This window comes from Drosophila persimilis, unplaced genomic scaffold, assembly GCF_003286085.1.
Source record: "Drosophila persimilis strain 14011-0111.01,24,50 unplaced genomic scaffold, DperRS2 tig00000124-arrow-pilon, whole genome shotgun sequence".
Taxonomy (NCBI): Eukaryota; Metazoa; Arthropoda; class Insecta; order Diptera; family Drosophilidae; genus Drosophila; species Drosophila persimilis.
This window is the reverse complement of record NW_020825294.1, coordinates 9227414-9251741: the sequence shown is the minus strand read 5'-3', so window position 1 is coordinate 9251741 and position 24328 is coordinate 9227414. Positions and strand designations below refer to the sequence as shown.

At 46.2% G+C, this 24328-nt stretch overlaps 3 protein-coding genes across 5 annotated transcripts in view; 2 read left to right on the top strand and 1 right to left on the bottom strand.

The window, feature by feature from the left end:
* Positions 1 to 13141, top strand: part of LOC6596585 (nitric oxide synthase) — a 33727-nt gene extending 20586 nt beyond the window's left edge. The window contains exons 10-19 of one of the 2 annotated variants that reach the window (XM_002021636.2): positions 81 to 262; positions 1643 to 1852; positions 4348 to 4492; positions 5149 to 5253; positions 5355 to 5422; positions 10178 to 10517; positions 10642 to 11784; positions 11911 to 12035; positions 12633 to 12699; positions 12816 to 13141. In XM_002021636.2, coding sequence (XP_002021672.2) covers positions 81 to 262; positions 1643 to 1852; positions 4348 to 4492; positions 5149 to 5253; positions 5355 to 5422; positions 10178 to 10517; positions 10642 to 11784; positions 11911 to 12035; positions 12633 to 12699; positions 12816 to 12923 — 2493 coding nt within the window. In that variant the 3' untranslated portion in view covers positions 12924 to 13141. Of the gene's footprint in view, positions 1 to 80; positions 263 to 1642; positions 1853 to 4347; positions 4493 to 5148; positions 5254 to 5354; positions 5423 to 10177; positions 10518 to 10641; positions 11785 to 11910; positions 12036 to 12632; positions 12700 to 12815 lie in introns of those variants that run through there. The other variant, XR_003408679.1, reaches the window with a different exon arrangement.
* Positions 1 to 24328, bottom strand: part of LOC6596541 (septin-interacting protein 1) — an 89972-nt gene that overhangs the window by 40215 nt on the left and 25429 nt on the right. The window lies entirely within an intron of this gene.
* Positions 16468 to 24328, top strand: part of LOC6596582 (flocculation protein FLO11) — a 29169-nt gene continuing 21308 nt past the window's right edge. The window contains exon 1 of the mRNA XM_026987930.1: positions 16468 to 16827. The gene's annotated coding sequence lies outside the window, so the exon portion shown is untranslated. The remainder of the gene's footprint in view (positions 16828 to 24328) is intronic.

The following is a 24328-nucleotide window of genomic DNA, read 5'->3' as shown; positions in this document are numbered from 1 at the left end:
TACCAGGGCACGGCTATGCCTTCTCATCAATTTTCAATTATACACAAATAAAATTGTTTTTGTTTTTTTTTTGATTTCAGACTGTGGCGTTGAAAATGAATTTGGACACCCGGACACCGACCTCCTTGTGGAAGGACAAGGCCGTCGTGGAGATGAACATAGCCGTGCTGCACTCGTTCCAGAGCCGCAATGTGACCATCGTGGACCACCACACGGCCAGCGAGAGCTTCATGAAACACTTCGAGAACGAGTCAAAGTTGAGGTAAGAATAGTCTGGATCGGCGATTAAGGATATGCATATATTGGTGGCGGCTCCCACTTTATGGCCGAGTCGGGCCTGCATTTATGGCATATCCCGGCCGCTGGTTTATGGCTTAACGTGTTTTATTTGACTTCCGCCGCCACGGAAAAGCGGAAAAGTGTGCGGAAAACTCTGCAGGTGCAAAAATAAATTTATTGTTTCCAATTTGCTGTCGCCAGCGTTTATGCAAAGTGCTCGCGAGACACATAAATGCCGTACAATATGTCAGATATTTCTGCTCTGTCGCAGGGGGGAAATCCTCTGCGGTGGGCGGGCTGGGGCTGAACAGAAATTAATATATCATTTTTCATATTTATCTGCACAACAGTTTCGAAGGATAGCCCTGTGGGGTGACACTTTTCACGGGCTTTGCAATTCAGCAGGTTCGTCATTGATGGGTAGCATTTTTTTAATGTAATTATGTACATATTGGATTATTTGATTACGATACGCTAATTTTTTACTGGTGATATAAACCGTGCACCACTGAGCACGAATTATTCATTCAGTGAATTTCTAATGAATATTTTTTTGTTCATATATTCAGCATTAAATTCTCGCCACTTAAGCCCATTAAATCAGCTGTTATTGCCAAAAGTAGAGTTCCAGCAGAGACTCTTGTCATTTTCTTGTGGGAGGGTTAGAGTTTGTCAATAATTTTTATGGTGAAAATTAAAATATTTTCAACTACAGCTGAGTCTTTTCGAAATACAACGGAGTATCGCTTAAAGTCTGTCTGTTCTTTGGGATAGCGGGATAGAAGGGAGGAATCAACCAATCTAATTTCGTTTCAAATTGACTTTAGCGCTAGCCAAAAGTGATTTCAAATCTTGAATGATTCAATTGACTTTTTATTCTCTCATTAGCAGTTAAATGTAATTTCCCGGCTTTAATTATACTGGGCCTTTGATATGTTTTGCTACTTTTCTCGGCTTCAGCCCACATGGAGGTGGTTGGCCTGGGCCAAAAGCTGGATGGGCCACACTGCTTCCGTGGAGTTCCAGGAATTGGTATTTGACCTACTCACGGGTGCGATTTGATGGCTATTTTCAGTGGCTCTTGGGGGCTCCCCTTGGGGCAGCCCCATTTTGGAACAGTAAATCAGAAGCCTAAGCCTTGTCTGGCCGGGGTGCATCTATTTTTGGGGCAGACAACCAACAAATAAGCCAATTAATGCTAATGCCGCGTTTGGAATGCCAAAAATATGCTGTCCATATTTCAATTTGCAGCCATTTGCATTTGCTGTATGGCCGCTTAGCATAGTCTTAGTGTCTCCCTTTGGAACCCTGGCGCCCCCGTCAATTACGAGTAATTACTGACGCGACGATTCACTTTCCACAGGAACGGCTGTCCCGCCGATTGGATATGGATTGTGCCGCCGCTCTCCGGCTCCATCACGCCCGTGTTCCACCAGGAGATGGCGCTGTACTACCTGAAGCCCTCGTTCGAGTATCAGGACCTCGCCTGGCGCACCCACGTCTGGAAGAAGGGGCGCGGCGAGAGCAAAGGCAAGAAGCCGCGCCGTAAATTCAATTTCAAACAAATCGCTAGGTAAGTACGGGCACGCGTACCTCCAGCACCGCTTTCCGTTCACCGTTAACGTGGCGGCGACCTTTGCCTCCACCGATGATGCTGTTGATATCCTTCTGCAGCATCCTTCTGCAGCATCCTTCTGGCCCGTTTATTGTAATTGTCTTTGTGTGACTTCGGCTGTGTGTGAGAGTATCTGTGCGAGCTCGTTGTGCGAGCGTGTCACACGACAGCATCAGCAGGGATTAGCCCCTAAGTAGATTACATGGATTGTGGTTTATTGCTGCCGGGTCCCGGGTCCCGGGTGCCGGGACCCACCGCCGCTCCATGCTCCATCCCTTACCCATCTCCTGGTCTTGTCAACTCTCTCGGAAAATTCGGAACATTGCATCATGGTTGTTGTCCGTGGTATTGTTATTTTAAATGTTATTCTTCCCACTCCACTCCCCGGCTGTCTCCCGTCTGAGGCTCCGAGAAGGCAAGGTAGCATATGTGCGGTGGGACTTGATTGTTATGCAAATTGTACGGCATTATTTTATTTGGATAAAATTAAACACATTTCTCTCTTAAGTTTGTTGTTTATAGTTTTATCAAAGTTTTCCCAATTTCAGATCAGCATAAATCCCCTGTCCTCGTTACTTCGTTTTAAATCTACGAGTACCATACACACGAGAATGTATTTGGGAGTAGCAGAGTACCGTAAAGTTTAAGTTAATATTTACTAGTATAGGGCGAATAGCACAATAATATTCTGCAGAACAATCAGTATGGCATATGGTATATTATTTATTTCTAATTTTAATTAATAGTTATTCTAATAATAATTAATAACACTACATTCCGCGGCGTCCAGTGGGTCCTTTAATTGATTTACAATATAGTAATTATCAAGAGCGGCCCTGCATTGTGTACAGGCTTAAATCCACATAAGGATCAAGCCGAAACAAACAACTGCGGTCATCCCGAATAAATAAAATCAATTACACAATTAACAAAAGAAATCGCCGATGACGAGGGAAATATGCGACACCTGCAAATGGCCTTTAAATGAGCCGTGAAAAATACAAATAATTATTCAGTGACCGCACTTTTAATCGTTATATATTAACGATGTTGTCGGCACTTGCACATTTGCCCAGGCTAATTAATTTTAATTATCTGCAATTGGTCCCATGCGGTGGGTCCAGTACGGGCATCGATTCCCGCCGAACAGCTCGAAAATTGTCTGTCATATGTTCATTAAAAACTTATCAATTATAATTGTGGAAAGTCGTTTGCAAGTCTCCATTAAATCGAGCACTTTCGAAGTGAGAAACTTTTAATCGGTGCTTAACCGAAGGAACCTCTGAAAAACCATATACCAGTGCACAACATACGTGTGTATCTATTCAAATGTGTACCCGAATGGATGTATCTGTATCTGTATAGGGACGAAAAGCTGCAGACATAATTAAGTTTAATTGTTTCAGCACGCGCTGCGTCTCTGGGCTCTGATGAGATGAAATGGAATTAAATCAGCGCTGACATCGACAACTTTATGGAAATGAAATTATATTCATGCTCGCACAAAAGTGTGCAACATAATGTGTGGGGTGGTGGGCGGGTGTGGCAGGAGGAGTGGAGTGGTGTGAAGTGAAGTGAAGCGAAGTGGAGGAGTGCCAGCCATATTGAATTACATTTAAACTGCCTATAAGCATCCATTTCCCCTCTTATCCCAAAAAAAAAGTAGTTCCACGTCAGGAGCAGGCGGGCGGCGGGCGGCGGTCGGCAGTGAAAATGGAACACAATTCGAGTAGAATGAAAAGAGAAAAATATCAAACACGAATGGTTCACGGCGTACCCTTTATAAGGGTATGGAATTGTAGATATATGGCCTCGAAAACTTGTATACACACTTCCAAATATTAGGGGAATATTGAATAATATTCAAAAAGATACAGAAAATACTATATTCTATAGTAATATATTCTACTTACTCACAGAATCTCAATATACCCCTCCCCAAGAGGAGCAGCGAATATGGGAATCTCGAAAATAAAGTCGAAGAAGCAGGCGATACGATGTCTGGCTCTGAAGCATCAAGAGTCCCTCACAGCCTCCCACATACTTACCACCCCTTCCTGTTCTCATTTATTTGCACTATGCATAACATTTTATGCGATCCTGCTTTAAAAGGTGCCTGGGGGGAAGGGGTGCAATAAAACTGCTGGGCCCCGTTCGATTATTGACGAGCCCTGTGTGTGTGTGTTCTCGTGTGTCTCTCTCTCGAGGGTGGTCCTTAGAGCAGCAGAATATATGCTCTAGTTGCAGACAATTTTCCAATTATATGGCATGTCAATCAAAGTGCCCATATCGGGCGTCTTGGGCTGGGTGTGCTGCCTGTTATGGCCCTACCCATCGACTCAAAGGCTTATGAGTGTAATGACGATGGCCCTGCCGCCGCTGACTAAGCTTTAAGTGCCCCATCATCTGCCCCAGCCCGGCTCCATGATCTCTAATCGGTCTTCTCGTTGCAGGGCTGTGAAATTTACATCGAAATTATTTGGACGCGCCTTGTCGAAGCGCATCAAGGCAACGGTTCTGTATGCCACAGAAACAGGCAAATCCGAGCAATATGCAAAGCAGTTATGCGAGCTCCTTGGACACGCATTCAACGCACAGGTGAGTTTCGGAAGGACCAAGCCCGGAGAATACCAGGAAGAGGGCTTCCCTGTGCTGCATGGTCGGTTTTGTTGGGGCGAACAGCATCCATGAATATTTGGACACCAATGATTATCGTAAAGAAGGAATATAATTTAAAACGGGGGATTTTGCCTAGCATAGTTTAATATGCCCCCAATTTGACATTATAAACCGTTCAACCCACTTCTAAAATTAGCCTCATTTTGGGCATTCTGCGTTTAACCTGCGACCTTAGCCGACGAGGAAATCCGGCGCCACATAAGACAAATTAGCATAAAAGAGAAATTTACTTTTAAATTTCTGTGGCAGTCCAGTCCTGTCCTGTCTAGTCCTGTCTGGTCCTGTCCAGTCCTTCCCCTCGTCATGTGTGGGTGAAAAGCATCTGCTGCTGGCTGGGAAAATGAGATAAGCCCCAAACACCTGCGACACAATAGTCGTGCAAGATACACCCCGACATCACAGCACAGCACAGCACAGCAAAGGGAGCTCATTAAGCCGCCTCCCTGGTGTACGGGTACGAGCCGGGGCATAGGCCAGGCTCTAATGACCACAAAAGTGTTTGGCAAAGCAAAAAAAAAACAAAGAGAAGAAGGAAACTACGCACAGCTAAGACATTACATTGTTTATTCATTTAGATCTATTGCATGTCCGACTACGATATATCCTCCATAGAGCACGAGGCCTTGTTAATTGTTGTGGCCTCCACCTTTGGCAACGGCGATCCCCCCGAAAACGGAGAGGTAAGTCCCCAGATCATATCAGGATAATTAATAGATTAGGCCCATGCCTGCCCCTCAAATGTGAACGAAATGTGAACTTTAATTCTCCGTTGTGCCCTCAGCTTTTCTCCCAGGAATTGTACGCGCTGCGAGTGCAGGAGTCCGGCGGGCATGGATTGCAGGATTCCAGGTGAGTCCATAAATTCGGGTCTTCCTTTCCGCTCTTTGCCGGCCCGGGCCTTGCATAAATTTCCTATAAATCAATTTGTTTAAGAACTTCGATGTGGGAGGGGAGCAAGATACAATAGGAAAGAGGGAGCAAAATTTTTTTTGCTTTTTAAGCAAGTTTTCTTTCATTTTGAATTTCAAGCTTATGCAAATGGCTCGATGACTCTTCTGCGGCGTTCTGGCTATCAGTTTTTATTGCACACTTTCGGGGCCCTGTATCCCTGGGGGTTTGTTCGGTTATGCGCGTACAAGTGGATGTAATTAATTTTATTTGTTGCCGAGCTGATTCCAGGAAGCTCCCTTACAGAAGGACCTGGCTGTGGTTGTCTGCTGTTGCACGGATTCGTTATTTCTGTTGGAAAATATTGCCATTCAAACTATTCGCAGCGGTTTTTGTTCTATTCTGTTTTTCCACTCGGGGTCCATGTTTTGGGTCACATTATTGCTGACACATGCTTTGAAATTTTGTATTATTAATTGGCTGTTGTTGTTTCGCCCATCATGCCTCTCTTTCACGCATGCTAGCAGCTTAAAAATGGCGCTCGAATGCCTTCACTCAGCAACACACACACATACGAGTATGCAGGACAAAGACACGCACTTAAGTGCGTGCCGCTTGAGGAAGCAGACAAATCCGCGCAATTCCCCCACCAGCCCGCTCTCTACCTCCTTCCCCACCAACAAGAAACAGAAAAAAAACAATAACAATAATTTTGTTATTTCGATATTTTCCCTCACGTAGGATACGTCTGTGGAGGGTTTTTATGATGTTGAGGGGATTTCCGCTTGACAACTTTGACAACTAAGGACGCACACAGACACACTCACACTCACATGACTAAATTTATACCCGAAAACCCAGGCGGGGGAGAGCCTGTTGAAAATGAAATTGAAAATTCATATGAAAGACAGCGGTGGAGCAGGGGGAGCAGGAAGGGGGAACGGAAGCTGCCGAAGCACTCCCCTTCGGTAGGAAGCCAATTCAATAACATGTGTGTTTTACAAGTCGGGATGTGGCGCATTTTTGATGGAAAAATTCATTAATTGAAATTTAATCTGTGTTTCCCCCGGAGCTGATAAATTTGTGCGTGTTTATTCCTGTTTATCAATTTGTAGGAGCATTACAATAACCATTGGCTGGGCTGCTGGAGAAGCTCCTGCTCTCCTGCTCTCCTGCTGTCTTCGGTTTACTAATTAATTTGATTTATTATTGCCCTTATACGGTCCAATTGTGTACATTTAAAGGACTATGTGTGTTGCTGGAACAAAGAGGGTTTCTGCAGGTTTCGTGGAGAGCCGTTAATTGGCATTTCACCGGCCTACGCTCATCATTAGCATTATGATTAATTGAGCAACGAGTTGCTGAGGCATGGAAAATGTTTGTAGTAGCTACGAAATTCAATGAACAATTTTGAGAAGAGATATATATAATTTGTCATCTATTTACAATACGTGATTAATGAATCCTCTACAAGGGACATCGCTACTACGAGTATTTGCTCGAATTTAGATTGTAAATCTTGAGCCCAAATATTTGCTACAAATTTAAAACAATCTCCCATTCCTGCTTGCGGAGACTGCTCGATTTCATTACACAAACATTACCGAAATGAGGGCCCATCTCGTCTCCGACTTGTCCCACGCTGCGTATGAGCAATTTAAGCAATCAAGCTGTTGAGCTCGATGCCGGCGAGGAGGGCCGGCAGCTCCGGGAGCTCCGGGGAGGCTATCACCATCATGTGAGCCTGAGTGCTGAAGGTTTTCCTTGCTTTTTTCTGCTTTCCCGCTCGAGTGAGCCCGCCTTGGGCAGGGATGCTGTATTTGTTCTTGCTGTTTTCCCGGGGCATTTTGTCGCTTCGGAAATTGCTTTGCTGTTAATTGTTTGCTTCACTTGATTTAATTTTAAAGCCAAGAACTCAAAACTTTGTTGGCAAACTTTCCGAACCCGAAACTGTAATAGTTGCTTAATAGTTTTCAAATAGCTGCGAAGCAGAGCAGACTTTTGCTTCTGAGAGTCTAGGGCACATTAGCATCCTCTACATTTCCCTTCCATGAACTTTGATCAAATTGTTGTGGTTGACCGGCCAAATGACACTTGCCTTCTGGGGGACGTGATATTAAATGTCCACAAAAGTGCACATTCCGATTCTGGCCCACCTTCCTGGCCTTGTCCTGCTTCGACTCTGTGATTGTCGGCAGCACGAGTTTGAGGGATCTCAAGCTCACTTAATTGCAGTCTATTAGGCCACCAACGCCTGTGAGAGCTCTTTGGGAGGCGGCCAGAGCGGGGTGGGCATCCGTATCCTGCTGTTTCTAAACTGCAACTGCCACTGCCACTGCACCTTTCCAGAATGAGCCACTTAGGCAGTACTAGACGTCGTCATCTATGACGAGCTATTTTCCATAAAAGTTTTTATGATGATGGCACTAGCACCTATCAGCTCAGCTCGGAGATTACTTCACTTTGCATAATGAGCAGAGCCAAGCAATTGGATAAAGTTGTTGTTCAAAATGCTTCACATCTGTTTCAATGCCTGCTCTAGAAGCTCTTCATTTCCAAAAAATAATTACTAAGACAAGTTGTTTGAAGAGCGACACTTGACTCAAGAATGGCAAGGATAAAGGCGGGAAAGAAGGCACCTTGGAGAATTTATAGTCAGCGGGGAATGTGCAGAGAGAAAAACTACCCCACAAAAGGTGGGGCCTTCTTATATTTATTCTGGGTAACTCTTTTATAATCTCTATTATAAGTATCCTGTCAAAGTTCAGCTAAGCTCGGTACTTTTATCGTCCTGTAAGGGTATTCCACGGTGCTCACATCGCTTTCATTTTCCCAGTGTGTACAGCCAATTCTCGGCACAAGTTGGCAGCATTTTAATTATGGCGCAGTTCAGGATTTCCAGTCTAACTGCCTGGCCCCCTCATTCCCCTCTTTCCCCTATCGCCTTGTTTGTGTTATGCTCTTGCACCTGCCTGGGCCCCTCTCCGGCCCCCCCTGAACTACAGCTGTAAATTACAACACTCTTTTCACGCTGTGCTGCACTTCTGGGATGCTGCTACGGCAGGTAAAAGGCGATGCTTTCTCTGTTTGTTTGCGTGTGGAATCGTTTTTCTACCTCTTCTCTCAGTGCTGCCGCTGCCGCTGCTCCTGCTCTTGCTACAGCTGTTGTGTTTGCGCGGCAAGGAGCGTGTCGTGTGATTAAGTTGATAAGCGTCACTCAGCTTTCAACAGAGCTCCAGAGACGATAAGACAGGAGAAGATGGGGGGCGAAGGCGCTCGCATTGATAAATGGCACGAGTACATGAGCGGGAAATGGATAACAGGAGATCCTGTCCTGGTGGAGCGGAACACCAATTACAGTGCCTGTGAATCTGTGGCTAATGAGCGGTGGCCCAAAAGTGGTTGATGTGAAAATAACTGGATTACGCTCACACGCCAAACCGCAAGCCCTTTGACCTTAAAATGGAAACGATTAATTTGAAAAGATTACAAAGAGGCAACTGTTTTCATCGAAATGAGATTTCTTTTAAGGGTTATAACTCTTTGATTGCCATGGGGATTGGGAAAATAGTGGTAATAGAGAAAACAGCTTTAGGAAGCTGCGAAGTGTTTCATGTGTTTAAGGTCATATCTTCTCACAGGGAAATAACCTTTTTAATACTTGTAATAATATTATAATAGAATACTCCGCTCGACTCCACCAATGCCACCACTGCCACCACTGCCAGCCCTTCAGCCACTCGTAATCCCTGGCAGTCTCGGCTCCATCATTCGCTGTTAACAAGCTCCTACATCTGGTAAGCTCAATGTCGGCTCTGGGCCCGTCGTGGGTCCCGGGGCTTACGCTCGCCCGCCGCTCGCAACAGGTTTTTACGACTCCGCCAAAGCCATAAACTTTGACCCAAAGCCAAGTTGAGCAGCAGGAGCTCAAATAGTTTTAAACGCACTCTGGCACCGGGACCCCGGCCAGATGCAGTTGGCAGCTTGCCCTGCTCCTCGTCTCCGGCTGCAGGATCTTTTCCCTTTAAAGAGTGCCATTGTTCATTGTTGAATCATCACTCAACTGGGACCGGCCGAGGGGGACTGCAGTCGGGTGCAGGGAATGCCCCACATGCTGGGAGGAAGAGCCTTCTGAGCTGGGTTTTCCTGACGAGCTGCTGACGAGCGGATGATTACGTCTCTTTTTTTTTTAGTGAATTGCTCGCACAGTTGCGTCTAAGTCCAAGGCTTGCCGGGTCCGTCCTCGTCCTCGTCCCTGTTCAGTCCTGCCCTCCGCCTATTTTTGGCTCATTTTATTTTTGGTATTTTTTGCACATTTCTCCCCATTCGTTAGCTACATCAAATGACAAGCGTAATAAATGTTGTGCTGTCAGTCTCTTCTGTGCCTCTTATTGTTGCCTCCTTTGGCGTGTTTTGTTCATTGTCTCGTTCCTGCACAACAACAGCGGTGGGAGGTGGGAGGCCGGAGGCGCCCTTGACCACGCCTCGTTCCTTTTGTGGGGAGCCTTTGTGAAATACGATCCCAAAGAAAAGAAGCCTGCCTCGTCCGCCCGACAGACCCGATTTTAATTTGAGTGTTTTCAGTCCTTCCTCTTCCCTGCGAAGACATTAAAGGCCGTAGCATACTTTTGGGCTGACGAATCAATCGAACTGCAACCGGGAATATCTTGTCTCTTCTGCTTCTTCATCCTCCTTCTATCTCCTTCTGCGATCTAGCATTGCCGTGACCTCGTCGAAATCCTTCATGAAGGCCAGCTCCCGGCAGGAGTTCATGAAGCTGCCCCTGCAACAGGTGAAGAAAATAGACCGCTGGGACTCGCTGCGGGGCTCCACGTCGGACACCTTCACCGAGGAAACCTTTGGCCCCCTGTCCAACGTCCGGTTCGCAGTCTTTGCCCTCGGCTCCTCGGCATACCCGAACTTCTGCGCCTTTGGACAGTACGTGGACAATATTTTGGGCGAGCTGGGGGGCGAGCGACTGATGAAGATCGCCTACGGCGACGAGATGTGCGGCCAGGAGCAAACCTTCAGGAAGTGGGCGCCCGAGGTCTTCAAGGTAAGGTATTAAGGCGGAAGGTGTAATCTCTAAAGTTGGGCACTAGGGACTCCCAGAGTCCCGGCCAGGGTCCATCTTGTGGTACTAATGGGGTCCTCAATAATCTTCCTCCGTGTCGCCGCAGCTTGCTTGCGAAACGTTCTGCTTGGATCCGGAGGAAAGCCTAACGGACGCCTCGCTGGCACTGCAGAACGAATCCCTCACCGTAAACACTGTCCGGCTGGTGCCGTCCGCGGTCAAGACCACGCTAGATAGCGCCCTCTCCAAGTACCACAACAAGAAGGTGCACTGCTGCAAGATCAAGGGGCAGCCGCACAACCTGACCAAGCTGAGTGAAGGGGCCAAGACGACGATGCTGCTGGAGATCTGTGCCCCGGGACTGGACTATGAGCCGGGGGATCACGTGGGAATATTCCCGGCGAACCGACCGCAGCTGGTGGAGGGCCTGCTGGAGCGTCTGGTGGGAGTGGAGAATCCGGACGAGGTGCTGCAGCTGCAGCTCCTCAAGGAAAAGCAAACATCGAACGGCATCTTCAAGTGCTGGGAGCAGCACGACAAGATTCCTGCGGACACTCTGCGGAATCTGCTGGCTCGCTTCTTCGACCTGACCACTCCCCCCTCAAGGCAGCTGCTCACCCTCCTGGCCGGATTTTGCGATGACAACGCCGACAAGGAGCGACTCGAGCTGCTGGTGAACGACTCTTCGGCCTACGAGGACTGGCGGCACTGGCGCCTGCCCCACATGCTGGATGTCCTGGAGGAGTTCCCCTCGTGTCGACCGCCAGCGCCCCTGCTCCTAGCCCACCTCACGCCCCTGCAGCCGAGGTTCTACTCCATCTCCTCCTCTCCCCGCAGGGCCAGCGACGAGATACATCTGACGGTGGCAATTGTCAAGTACCGCAGCGAGGACGGGCGGGGCGACGAGCGCTACGGTGTCTGCTCCAACTATCTGTCGGGCCTGCAGGCGGACGACGAGCTGGTCATGTTCGTGCGCAGTGCTCTGGGCTTCCATCTGCCCGTCGAGCGCACTTGCCCCATTGTCCTGATCGGACCCGGCACGGGCATCGCTCCGTTCCGCTCCTTCTGGCAGGAGTTCCAGCTGCTGCGCGAACTCGATCCGGCTGTCGCGCTGCCCAAGATGTGGCTCTTTTTCGGCTGTCGCAACCGGGATGTGGACCTGTATGCGGAGGAGAAGGAGCGGCTGGTGAAGGAGCAAATACTGGATCGTGTTTTCCTGGCTCTCTCCAGGGAGCCGACCATCCCCAAGGTGAGCTTTGTGCGGAAGCAATTTTAAACTTTATTCGAATTCCGCCCCCCTGCCGATGGACAAACTTTCCAATGACCTCCACCCGCTTCGCCCCAACTAAACAAATGATTTGTTTGTGCATTTCAGACATATGTGCAGGACCTGATTGAACAGGAATTCGATTCGTTGTACGACTTGATTGTGCAGGAGCGGGGCCACATCTACGTCTGCGGCGATGTCACCATGGCCGAGCATGTGTACCAGACCATCAGGTAGGGTTTTTCCCTTAGTTTGATTGCCTTTGTGTGCTGGGGGAAACAGTGGGCGTGGCTGCCCATGGCTTGCCATTGCCCCCGTTCCCCCATTCCCCACTCTTCACACTATCTCTTCTGGGAATTTTCTGTTTTCTAATGCTCTGCGGTCAGGTATTTTGCCTTTGCTTGGCTTTTATATTTCTTTTCTCTGCCTCGCATTTTTCAAAGCTCTTGATTACGTGCCTCATTGTGGAATACGGGCTGGCTGTCTTTGTCCCCACACACACAGGATATTGCATAATAACTGTTCTTGAGGGGGGGGATTTCAATGGGGGGATAATATTAAGCGGCTTAGGCTAATAAGAACCGAAGCAGGAGCCGACCCTAAGCGGATGTGTTTTGCTAATTACAAGACCCTGATTATCGATTTACATACTTTTCCGAGAACTACGATTTCAAACGAAACAAATGGGAGACAAAACGAGGCCGTAAAGCCTGGAAAAATTATGGAATTTCCTGTACGGTTATTGATATTAAAGCGCCACCAGGGCGGGAGTTCTTCTCCTGGTCGTACGGTCTTCCCTATCTGATTTCGTTCCTTTCTCCCTTTCGCAGGAAGTGCATTGCCGGCAAGGAGCAGAAATCCGAGGCGGAAGTCGAGACTTTTATGCTCACACTGCGCGTAAGTATCCTTGAAGGCTTCCGGGTGCTGCCATCGGCTGACACTTTGCGGAGAAGATTCCTCCGCCGGGCGGCATTTGACAGCTACAAGTGTGTTTCTTTTTTTGTGCCTTGCAGGACGAGAGTCGCTACCACGAGGACATCTTCGGCATAACCCTGAGAACGGCTGAGATTCACACCAAGTCGAGGGCCACGGCGAGGATACGGATGGCCTCGCAGCCCTAGGGAAACTAATAATCGAAACACCAAGCAAATACCAGTATCCACCTATTGTTTCCTTTGAATATTAACTGCAATTGAATGTTGTCGCTTCTTTCATTACTTGTACGTACAATAACTATTAATTAACCAAAGTTTAATTTTATTAACTCGATTCTACTGTACAAACCAAAACAGAAATCAAAATTCAAAGCTCTAAATGTTAAAATATATTTCAAATAAATCACTCCTTTAAAAGAAAACCCACAAAGCGTTTATGAAAAATGTCCGGCACGGGGATTAGTCCGTTGCAATTTCCAATTTTTCCATCAAAGCTTCTGTCAAAGAAAGGCACTGGCCTAAGCGGCTTAGATTGGGCGAAGGGAGGAGGGGTACGGTCCCATCGATACAGGTTGGTAAAATGGTAAATTGTGCAGAAAATGCAATCTATAGAATAAACACCGATTTCCTTTCATGGCCTTTACCTCTGAGTTTCCTTTCCGCGACTCGTTCTGTTTAATAATAGGGAATAGAACGGGAAAAAACTCAAAGCCGAATCCTATAAATTTTCCTTCCGCGATTTGCATTACACTTTACATGGCACAGTGGTTTAAAATAGGGAAGGTATATATTTTATATTTATTTTGATTGGATATTTGAAAATATATTCCTCACGAGTTTAATTGATATATCCATACCCACATAAAATAGTCCGACTGTTTTAGAGCAATTCAGAACTGCCAAGAACTGTGGTTACGATAGATAGATGGAAAGTATTCTGGTTAGCAGTCCGTTTTTTTTACCAAAGAAACCTCTGTTCTGCTTTCGTAATGGACCACTTATAAAGGAGTTGGTAAAATGGAAAAGAGTTCGCATTCTTTGCGATTATCTGGGAATTATCAATAACTTTAGACTCAACACAGCAGTAATTTTAATACAAGTGTGTGAATAGGTTAAGAAAATTCTGAATCTAAAAGTCTCTAAGGCACTCGCTTGTAGTTTCCGTGAAGTACAAAGATACTTCAGACCCCTGTGCATCCGCATCCGCATCCGCAGGCTGGAGCGCTGGTTGGGGCTGCGCCAACATTCCGGTGGCTGTCTGCGGTTTCAAAGCGTTAACAGATTTGTGCTTGTACCTTATGCGAAATTCTAAACATCTCCATTCTGACTTTGGTCGAGGGGTTCACCGCCAACCCATCTAGCGTCTCTCTTCTACACTCGTATCTGGTTTCAATGCTAAAATTGAATTGAGGCGCTCGCTTGGCTTCTGTTTTGCAGGGTAATAAACGGGTGTATGGGCATGTAGCTATCGCGGCGAGTCCCAACGCCCATGCCTAAAGGGTGCTCGGACTGGGGGGTACTTGGTCGTCGAAACACGCGACTCTAGCGTTCTTGTTTCATTTCGAATTTCGCTTTTCGTTATACTTTTTTTTTAACGGAAATTTGTGCTGTGGTGTGAGTCGTGGTTTGACTTCTGATTGACATTTTTTTCTACCTTTTTTTACGATATAGCACGAGTATCTCTTTCAATCAACTCGGCCGCGCTCATATTTCAGGGTTTGACATCTGTCAATAGCAGAAATACAGGAAGCTGAGAGATATCGCTTAGGAAATGGGGATCAAAAGTCCCATGGTTTAGAATCTTTGAGTTTAAACGAGATAGAAATACGACCCATCTTAATCCTTTTTAAGAAAGTTACTCAATGTGCGGAGGGTTCGTTAGATCTTTCAGTTCTACGGAAGCCGGAAGCTTAGCACCCCAGAAGGAAGAAATATAAACTTGAAATTTCTTTATATTTTTCTATACTATTATTGAATACATGCTGGAGTATATCTTAACAGATAATCAACTGGAATATATATTGCAGTTCCTTCTTGATATAAGATATAAGACTGCAGAGCAGGAATCTTAACTGAGCAACGATTGTAGTTAAGGACAACAAACCCGTCCCCCGAAAGAGCTTTCACTGTATTTCCTGGACAGTGAAATAATACACCAAAAGCATTTCTGGTCAGGCAGTCGGAATAGTATTCGAGTATCACTGACCTCTTGCAGTCTTCTGCCTTATCGGCATTCGCCGCGACTTCTGCAAATTCCGTGGAAATTCGTGGAATGGGATACATGCTCGTACGTATTGCTGTTCTTGTGGGTTTCAATTGAAATCAGTGCGAATGACATGCTGACGGCGCTGAAATGCCTGAAATCGCTGTTACCAACAGAAAAACGAGTGTTAAACGCGGCGGAAACCGCCATAAACCGATGTCAATGGCTTATCGCCTTTATTGCCGATACCAACTCGAATCACCTGATCTTTTAGTCGGAACCGCGTTTTTGTGGTCGGAGTGAGTCAGTCGCCAAAGGGTCTTCGGGATAAGCCCCGACTAACTAACTGCTGGAATGTAGTTCCCTCCATGAACTTGAAACGTCTTCGGAGTCGGCCAGACCAGCGGCAAACGAAGACGTTGGCACGCGCCCCAATCCTCATGCCCCCGAAATGCTAACCGGCTTTTGCCTGGCATGCCCCACGCTCGAAATCAAAATTAATCAGCCGACTTTCAACGCAGCAGACAACCGCCGTTCCGACAGCCCCGTCCGACCAGCATTCCTGACATAATTCCGTGTGTGAGTAAGCAAACGAGTTCGGGAAAAATTAGACGTCATCGGCGGCACGCTCAACAGGCGGCCCGGCCCGGCCCGTCCCCATCGACGCAGCAGCCGGTCTAGCCGCTGACACACAAAAACAAGGCCTGCAAAGGTGCTTCAAACGAACCTGAAAAATGGAATTTTTAATATTCCAACGCAGGACAATATTGTACAAGCCAAGACTAAATATAACAGATGAGAGGAAATGGTTTAGGGAAGAGGTGGCAAAACCTAAGGGTAATGATGGGCCACCCGTTAGCTGACTTTAGCTTAGCAAATAGCTACTACTTTCGAATAAACATCGCTAAGCAGATCTTGGGAGAGTGGTCGGACGTAGCCGGCGCAAGCACGTGGGGCCAACTGTGGCTATGAGCCGAGGCTTTATTATATTTCCCTTGGTTCGACTCTCAACAGCCGCTGCTTAAAGTGCTTCAAGCCTGCAGCAGTTGGCTTTAAAAGAGCCAGGTCGGCATCATTGCTCAAGCCCATCTTGGGACTTGCTTTGCCATTCGACGCTGAGGCACACATGCAGTGCGGCCGCATGTGTGTACAGTAGATCAAAAAAGTAAAGGCACACTCTAACCAACACACAAAGCAGACTGAACCTATCAAAAAACGTTACGATCTGGAATAAAAAAGTGTAGTTTTTATCTCTTACGAGTATGTGTTGTCTTATATAAATAATTCTCATCGGTACATCCTAAAATGATCAGAAATCAGTGTGATCGGTGTCTCGAGCCGACGTTGGCGAACCTTGAACATCAGGGTGTGCCTACACTCCATCGACTCACTGTATAAGCGACTGAGCGAGCGAGCATGGTTACGGACAGCAGCAGCAGCAGCGGCAGTAGCAGCAGCGGCAGCAGCGCAGCGCAGCGCTGGGTCGCTTCGATTCGTTTATTTAGTTAGTAGCGAGATTTGAGCGCGCAACGTTGACGTCGCGGCTGAACAGCAACTAAAACGGCGACAGAAGAGGGGCTCACATACAGTGCGTACTGCCTATGCTGAACGGGGCTCCAGAGTGGTGGCGTGTGTGTGACGGCGACGGTGCGCGAGGCGCAGACATGAAGTGAATAAGAAATTGGAAAAGCACTAAAAGACAACGCAGAAGCGCAAATAAAACGCAAGAAACGTGGGCAAAGCCAAAAGCGAGGCAAAAAACCGACAAATCCCCAACGACGGCGGCCCAACAGCGGCAGCGGCACAGCCGCGGTTCAGCGATAATCACAAAATATTTCTCCGGGCCTCCGCAGCCAAAAAGCGCGAAAAACTTTGTCGGCTCCAAACGTAAGTGCCAGTGTCTGTCGGTGTGTTAGTTACAACAAACAGGGCGACACTTGTAACAAATTCGAACAACAAAAACGAAACTAATGCAAAAGTTGTTGATTTCGGTTGCCAAGAGTGAAATTATTGAACAAGAAATGGGCTGTTGTTTGGGCGGGCTGGGGAGGGAGGGGCTGGCCCTAAGAAACGGAGGAAATGCGCTTAAATATTTACAGGCGATAAATATGGCAAATTGAGTGCAGCTCGCATGATTTCATCGATGGTACAAGAAAGGCCAGGAAAGGGGAGGACAGGTCTGTTGAGTTGCAGTACTATAGATCCATTTCCTATGATCCGAAAGAAGACCGCAGCTCCGTTCTAAGAAAATTAGGCTTGAATTTATTACAAGAGATCCAATATCCATTAATGTATTCCCAGGCCCCAGGAAAGGGGAAGACAGGTCTGTGGAGTTGCAGTACTATAGATCCATTTCCTATGATCCGAAAGCAGATCGCAGCTCCGTTCTAAGGAAATTAGGCTTGTATTTATTACAAGAGATCCCTAAGATCGAGATCTGTTCCCATGCTTTTCAGATTAATGTACTATCAATGTCAAGGGTTTAATAGGTTTAATAGAGCCGGGAAGTATTTGAAGTAGTAATAGCTAGAAAACTTATGTTTATTGACAAAATTTGTTCAAGTGTTCGGCATGTGAAAATCGTGAATTGATCATCGATATTCCGTGAAACATGTACTCTTTCTCGCATGTTTCCCCGCAGTTCCCCTGAATTACTTCGGGGCAATGCGGATTAAGGGGTTTATTTCTCAATGACTTATAGATATCCATAGATATTCGTTCACCTTTCAGTTCAGTTACCTGTAGTACTTGAAAGACAACTCAATTATTATCTAATTTTGTTTCTCTTTGTTCGAGACATTGTCTTCATTTCGGCTGTCAACGAGTGTTGAGTGCTGATCTCAGCGATAAAGCTGTTTGAAATGTATCAACAATTAATGAGACTTGGCTATGATTACTATTGTCGGGGATGTGTGTGTGTGTCTGTGGCAGATGGATGAGATAATACTTGGTACTGTACGGCAGCAGCCAAGACCTTTTAAGGTTCATTGCTACTTGTCACAAATTTTCCCCACTTGATGCTGCCGCCGTCTGGCGTTTGGCCTGCTTGTTGCAGGCCTTTTCATGAATGCTCAACACTCGCCCCAATGGCCATCATCCGACCACAACAACCAAATCAAAAACAAACAAATGGAAAGCCCCGCGTGTCTGCCTATTTTGCCGTGGCTTGTGAACTTTTTTGACAGCTTTTGTGGCTCTCAACAAGCGTGTTAATTCCGTGGATATTGTGTGGAAATGCGGTTCCTTAATTTCTGTTTGCTCTGGGGATTCTCCCTCAATCAAGAGCCGATTCTTGCCGCTTATAGACAATATTTTGGCGTCTTTTTGTCGGTCGGGCGCCTCGGAGTAAGCTGCTTGTTATGGCCAGCAATTATTTAAAGTAAATTATTAACTCTGTCTCACTAATGTCTCAGGTTCAAGGTTAGGAATGGCCATTGAAGTGAGTTGTGTGCATATACTACCTACTTATATACGAATTATTAGAAATCTGGCGGCTAAATGCCTGAAAAATCTTTTGTGTCGACCGTACGAGTATCTCACTCTGCTGTAGCCAAGAATTAATATAAAATGATTTCTGTTACGTGAGATTAGGCCACACGCCCTACCCATGTCGCGTGTGGATGATAGTCCGGCGATACTTCTCATACATATCTTTCACGTGCTGAAAGTGGCTTGCAAAAATGAAAAGAGGTGGGAGGTAAAGGCATCTTTAGGTCGAGTACACCGAAAGTGGGTCGTAGCGATCGATTGGAGAGAGGACTCAAGTTCGTAGCAGCAGTCTTCACTCTCTTCCTCCAGCCATGAAACTTCCTGTGGGTTCCTAGCCTCGAAGAACGCCCCGAAGACAGTGGGCCGCAATCCACAAAAAAGTGGCAGAATGCAAAAAATCACTCAACGCATTTTAACCACGCTCGTTACCGGATAGGTTGGGGATAGGAGAGACCGTGGCGAAGTGGCCGGCAGCCCCCGCCGAGTCTCTCGCCGCCTCGCCCACAAACCCGGCACGTGGACCCATTTAAAGTAGTGCAGACCAACAGACCATAGACCAGCCATTTACCCGTACATCTGGGATATGGCAAACAAAATATTTTTGAATTTTTATGAATGAAACGCCAAATGTTTTGAATTTAAATTCGCGACCGAAGGCCCAAAGCGAAGAGTGCGAAGACTCGCCCATAGTTTTTTGCACAAATTGCGATGCAGAGCAGATACTGGTCCGCATGTCAAAACAGCGATCGTTCAGGAGCCCAAACCACTTACGAGTATGTATCCACACTTTGGGATGTGCAAAGACCAGACCGTGGCTAAAACTGATCTTCTAAATGAAGACACAACCCACTCGTACTCGTAAAACATTCATTAAATCAAAGTGAACGAGTTGTATTCGCATAATAAAAACGGGAAAGAGAGCTAATTGAATCCGAAATGTTTTTCGGCTTACTAAATATTAAATCAATTAATTTGATGCATTTTGGTTACCAGGAAACGCGGGCTTTATGAAATTTTTTACGTACGTCATTTGTGGCTCTGAAAAATTCCCAACGGTTCGATTCCCCTGAATTTTATTTTTATGTATTTCTGTTTGCTTAACACACAACAAAAGTACGATATATTTCCCGGTCGATGGACAGTCACAGAGTCAACAGCGGGCCCCAAATATAAGGTAAATACGAGTGCAAAACTTTTAATGAATGGAAAATAAACACCGATGATGAGCCGGCCAAAACTGTCCCGCGGATACATTTAATTTCTTCGTTTGTTCGAGTTATTAAGTGTGATTCAATCAGACAATAATTGCATTAAAGTTGGTAATAAAAACCATTAAATTCCTTGCATCGATATATAATGAAATTAGCGAATTGTTCTCATTTTATGTCCTACTATTCATACGAGTATATGGAGTTTTCAGATTGTTTGCTTATTTGGTTTTGAGATGACTTAAATCTCCAGACTTCCGGCCATCTGGAAGTCTTTGTAAGGAGAGAGAGTGAGAGAGCGGGAGACAACATTCCGTCATCTCCTACCTTGAGTTTGTAATAACATAAAAACAAATACGATCAAAATAAATGATCTAACAAGTCGCCCGACCGACCGACCGACCGACCGACCGACCGACCGACCGACCGACCGACCGACCGACCGACCGACCGACCGACCGACCGACCGACCGACCGACCATTGTTCCTGTCTTTTGCCAAAACTTGTTTCCATATTTCTGCATATTGAAACTAACATCATAATAAATCAGCGAAAATTCACGAAGAAGTGGCTGTGGAATTTCGCCAGCTTAGATCATCTCGTTCCGGAGTCCGTCCCGGCCCGGCCCGGCCCGACTTTGGTCGAAATCAAATTGAGCCACTAATTGCACGGCAGTGATGGCGCCATTGTGGCTGTATTGAAAATTCCGCTGAAATAATACGACAAATGGCGCCCAGCAGCCTTCGTCGCCCGGGACACGTACGTGGTCTAATTAATTTGCTTTTAGAAATACAAAATACAAAATATTTACTATCAAATTATTGGCCCTCAGTAATGCCGAAACGTGTGTAAAAATATTTCGCGGGCTGCGGCCTCGTTTCAAAATGATATTGAATATCGATCGATGGAGCTGGGCCTGCCACGCCCTGCCTTGACTCATACTCCTCCACCCTAGGTTTCGGGTTTTTCTGCCATACTCGCGCAGCATTGGTCTCATGCATTAATCACCCGGGCCATAAAAATGTAAATAATACCTTGCCGTTTTGGGAGACTAGTTTCGTCTTGGCTTCACGTTTGTATTTCTGTTTTGCAAAACATACTTTAGTTTAATGATCTGCCATAAAGTTAAATGTTCAATTAGTGCCCAGGCGTGACATTTTCGCGGATCAATGTCGGCCTGACATTTTACTCGCAATTGAAAACGAAGATAAAGGAAATCCATCACATAAAGTGCTCCCAGGTCTGAGCAACCAGACTGGGGCCGGACGGGCAGCGTTTCGGAGGGGAAAAGATCGTTTCAAGGGCTTTGGAGGTGGAGGAAGCCAGCCATAGATTACCCTATTCACTATCAACAAATTATCGCTGTCTTTCTTCAAACTTTCTTTCAACCCCGATTCGGGCCCGAAACATTCTCCTGACAATCATTACTTGCAGTAAAGTTTCCCCGGCAGGAACTTGGCCCAAAGTAAATTCTCTGCATTACAAGTTGTTGATTTTCGGTGTTCTTTCCTCTGCCTTTGTTGCCATGCCACCCACATGTAGGCAAAGTGCCACAAAATTGTTGTAAGTATCGGATGGATACAAAATTTATAACAAGGCAGCACGAGCACGGGCAGGAGCAGGAGCAGGAGCAGGAAAACTTTCAAGTCGGACCATCCCTTCGTCGTCCCGAAATTGTAGTTATAACAAAACAAGCGTAAACAGAAACCTTTCCCGGAAGGGCGGCAAGTAAACATTCATGCAACATTTGCATTTTGAGCCAGGGACCGCCTCGAAGTCCCTGGCAGCACCATCTACTTTACGTCAAATTTTTGTGTCAAATCAGCGCAAATTCGCAGGCGTTTAACCAGCCCGCCCACCGACCCTCGAATGGGGGGGTAACCCCTTAAATTGGGCAGTCCCGCGTGGAGCAATGAGGCTGCGGAGAGAAATGCAGAGCAAACATTTTGAGCAAAGTGTTGAGTGCCCGAGACGGCCCCGAGACAGACAGACACACACTCGGAGATAGTGATAGAGTTATTGACAGCAGATAAGGAGCATCCGACAGCACACAGAACACTAGATGACAAATTTTGTAATGGTTGAGTTAGATAATATGTCACTTGCTTCCACTTCCACCTATGGAGTCAACAAGAAAGCTGCTCTGGCCTCGGAGGTCGAAGTTTTTGAAATAAATATCAATCTTTATTTGAAAGAAGTATTCCAGGGACTAGTTTGCGTAAAAGCATACAAGACATGATCGGATTACCAATAAAATATGTTTCTTTTGGGGGTCGGATATGGTCCATTCTCTGCCTGGAATAGGCTACAAGCAGGCATGCTCCCAGCTTAGTATTCTCTTTCTTAGGTCATGCCTATATGCTCTTTTAAACGACTTTCATCATTATCATAGACTGTAGCCCATGCTTGATAGGGAGGCAACATTTTGACCCAATTGGAGCTCGAATTTCGAATTTATCCGTGTACAATATTTGTACAACATGTCTATGCCATTTCCCCCCAACTCTGTTAATATAGAAAAAAAATCCCATAAATAAAATAAAATCCAAGAATCGTTTCAGAAAACATTCTGTGGCTGTGGCTGTGGCGTCTGTGGTGTTCAAATGAAAATTCGCATACAGAAACAGCAATAATTGCAGCCATAACACTGACAGTGACGTCGATGACAGCCGGGAACAACAAAGTTGCCGCTCCACTCCACTCCGCTCCACTCCACTCCGGCCCGATCCGATCCGATTCATTGGCACTGGGTCGGTGGATTTTGTTTTCGGGTTTTCGACTGTGGTTCGCTTTACCACTTGCAGTGTACATTTTTGTGGCTTGGTCATCAACTCGTTTTGCAGTGGAAGGAAATTTGAATGCTACTTTTTGCAGCTCAAAAGTAGCGCAGTGCAAAAGCATCTGAAAGTTTCAGACATTCGTCAGCAATAATGAGAATCTTTTGTCTTTCGGTTTCACTTCAAGTTCAAGAAGTTCCTCCTCACCAGGAAGACGGAAAAAATCCGACCAAATTAGATGAACATGTAAATGATTATTGACACAGAAAGGCTATGCCCAGGGCATGAATAAATTCGGAATATGTAATGTGCATATGAATACCAGGAAAAGGACACGACTGCCAATACAAATTGACGTTTTATTTGCCTTTCACCTGATGACAGTCGACAGCAGGCAGACATACGACGAGAAAGGACCCAAAAGAAGACCCGGCCAAAGACCGGCAGGGACCCACAGAGGCAGACAGCCAGACAGGGAGACAGGCAGACAGCCAGACAGCCGTACGGACGAACCCGAAAACCTCAACGCATAATGAAGTAATTGACTGAATTTGTCTTTGGCCAACAACGAAAGTTGCCAGCTTCCAGCCCAGGCAAGGCAAAGATACTCTCGTACAGCTTTAAGATAGAAATGTATCTCGTGTATCGACGGAACGCCGAAAGTTCGCTTTCTTGCGTTGGCTTTCAAAATGTGAATGCACTTTTGTGGTACGTGACAGGTTTTTGTTGCTCCACTTTTGTTTTCCCGTTCCGCCGACCATCAGGAAAGAACCCAGGGACGTGGACCTGGACGTGGATGTGGCTGTGGATGTGTGGCGGGGTTTATTGACTTTTTGACTCACATTAAATGGGTCTTAAAATCTTGAAAAGTTTTGATGCGCTGGCTTAGGGTAAGCTGACCAGAGGGAGGCAATAGGACGTCTTACAGCAGGTTTACAAGGATGATTTCTTTGCGTAGATTGTGCCCGACAAAACGTGTTCCCAAACACACTCAACGCTCATTACTTGGTTGGTCTTGAGTTTAAACCATGGGAGTAGTGGGGTCTAACAATTAAATTGTTTTAGCTTAATTTTCAGCGGTTTCTTTGAAAGTGTACTCGTATCTGCTTACGATAGCAAGTCACGTCCCTCTAACAGGGTCGATTATGGCTAATCAAGGGGAGGTTAGACACAACACCGACTCAGCACCGATTCTAGTATTTTCAATTAAAATCGGAAGCGTAATGATTAAAACTAAACATTTGCGAGTGTGTGAGGTCACCAACTAGCATTCTATGGCGCCTGTCCGGACTTCCTTCGATGTAACCCTGTAATGACCCTTCAATCACAGGCCTGTACGTGAGTGCCCGATCCATGGAAATGAACTGCCATCGGCTGTCAAATTAATATTGCTAACAAGCCACATACATACATTACATATATGTATGTTTCCTCGTTTCCTTGATTGGCCAAAGGCCCCCCGGGTACTCTGGAAAATGCGGGGAAAGTTGTGGGGAAGAAAAAAGGGTTTCGGGATGCTCGAATCCCCCCACTCATTGGGGACCAAAGTCCATTCAACGTTTCGAGTGTAGCCACACCTGATGGCATTTAAATGCAATTAAGTTCTATGCCCATCTACAATTACCCACGAGTACGCCGATCAGTTGGGCCTGCAAAGTTCTCCTCCAGCCACTCACTTAGCAGCCCGACGGGCAGAGATCGTGCTAAAAATAACGAAGAATGCATTGCCATTACCAGCACCAGCCTGTGCCACTTAAAGGTAATTTTCGCTCGTTATGGGGCTATGGGGTGTACGGAAAAGGAACAGGAACACTTATCTAACATGCGGGGAGAGTCAGGAATAGAATAGAGCGGGCGAAAGCGAGGCTTGTTCCCCACTAAAAATAGAAGCCACCATTCGCAATGATGGCCCA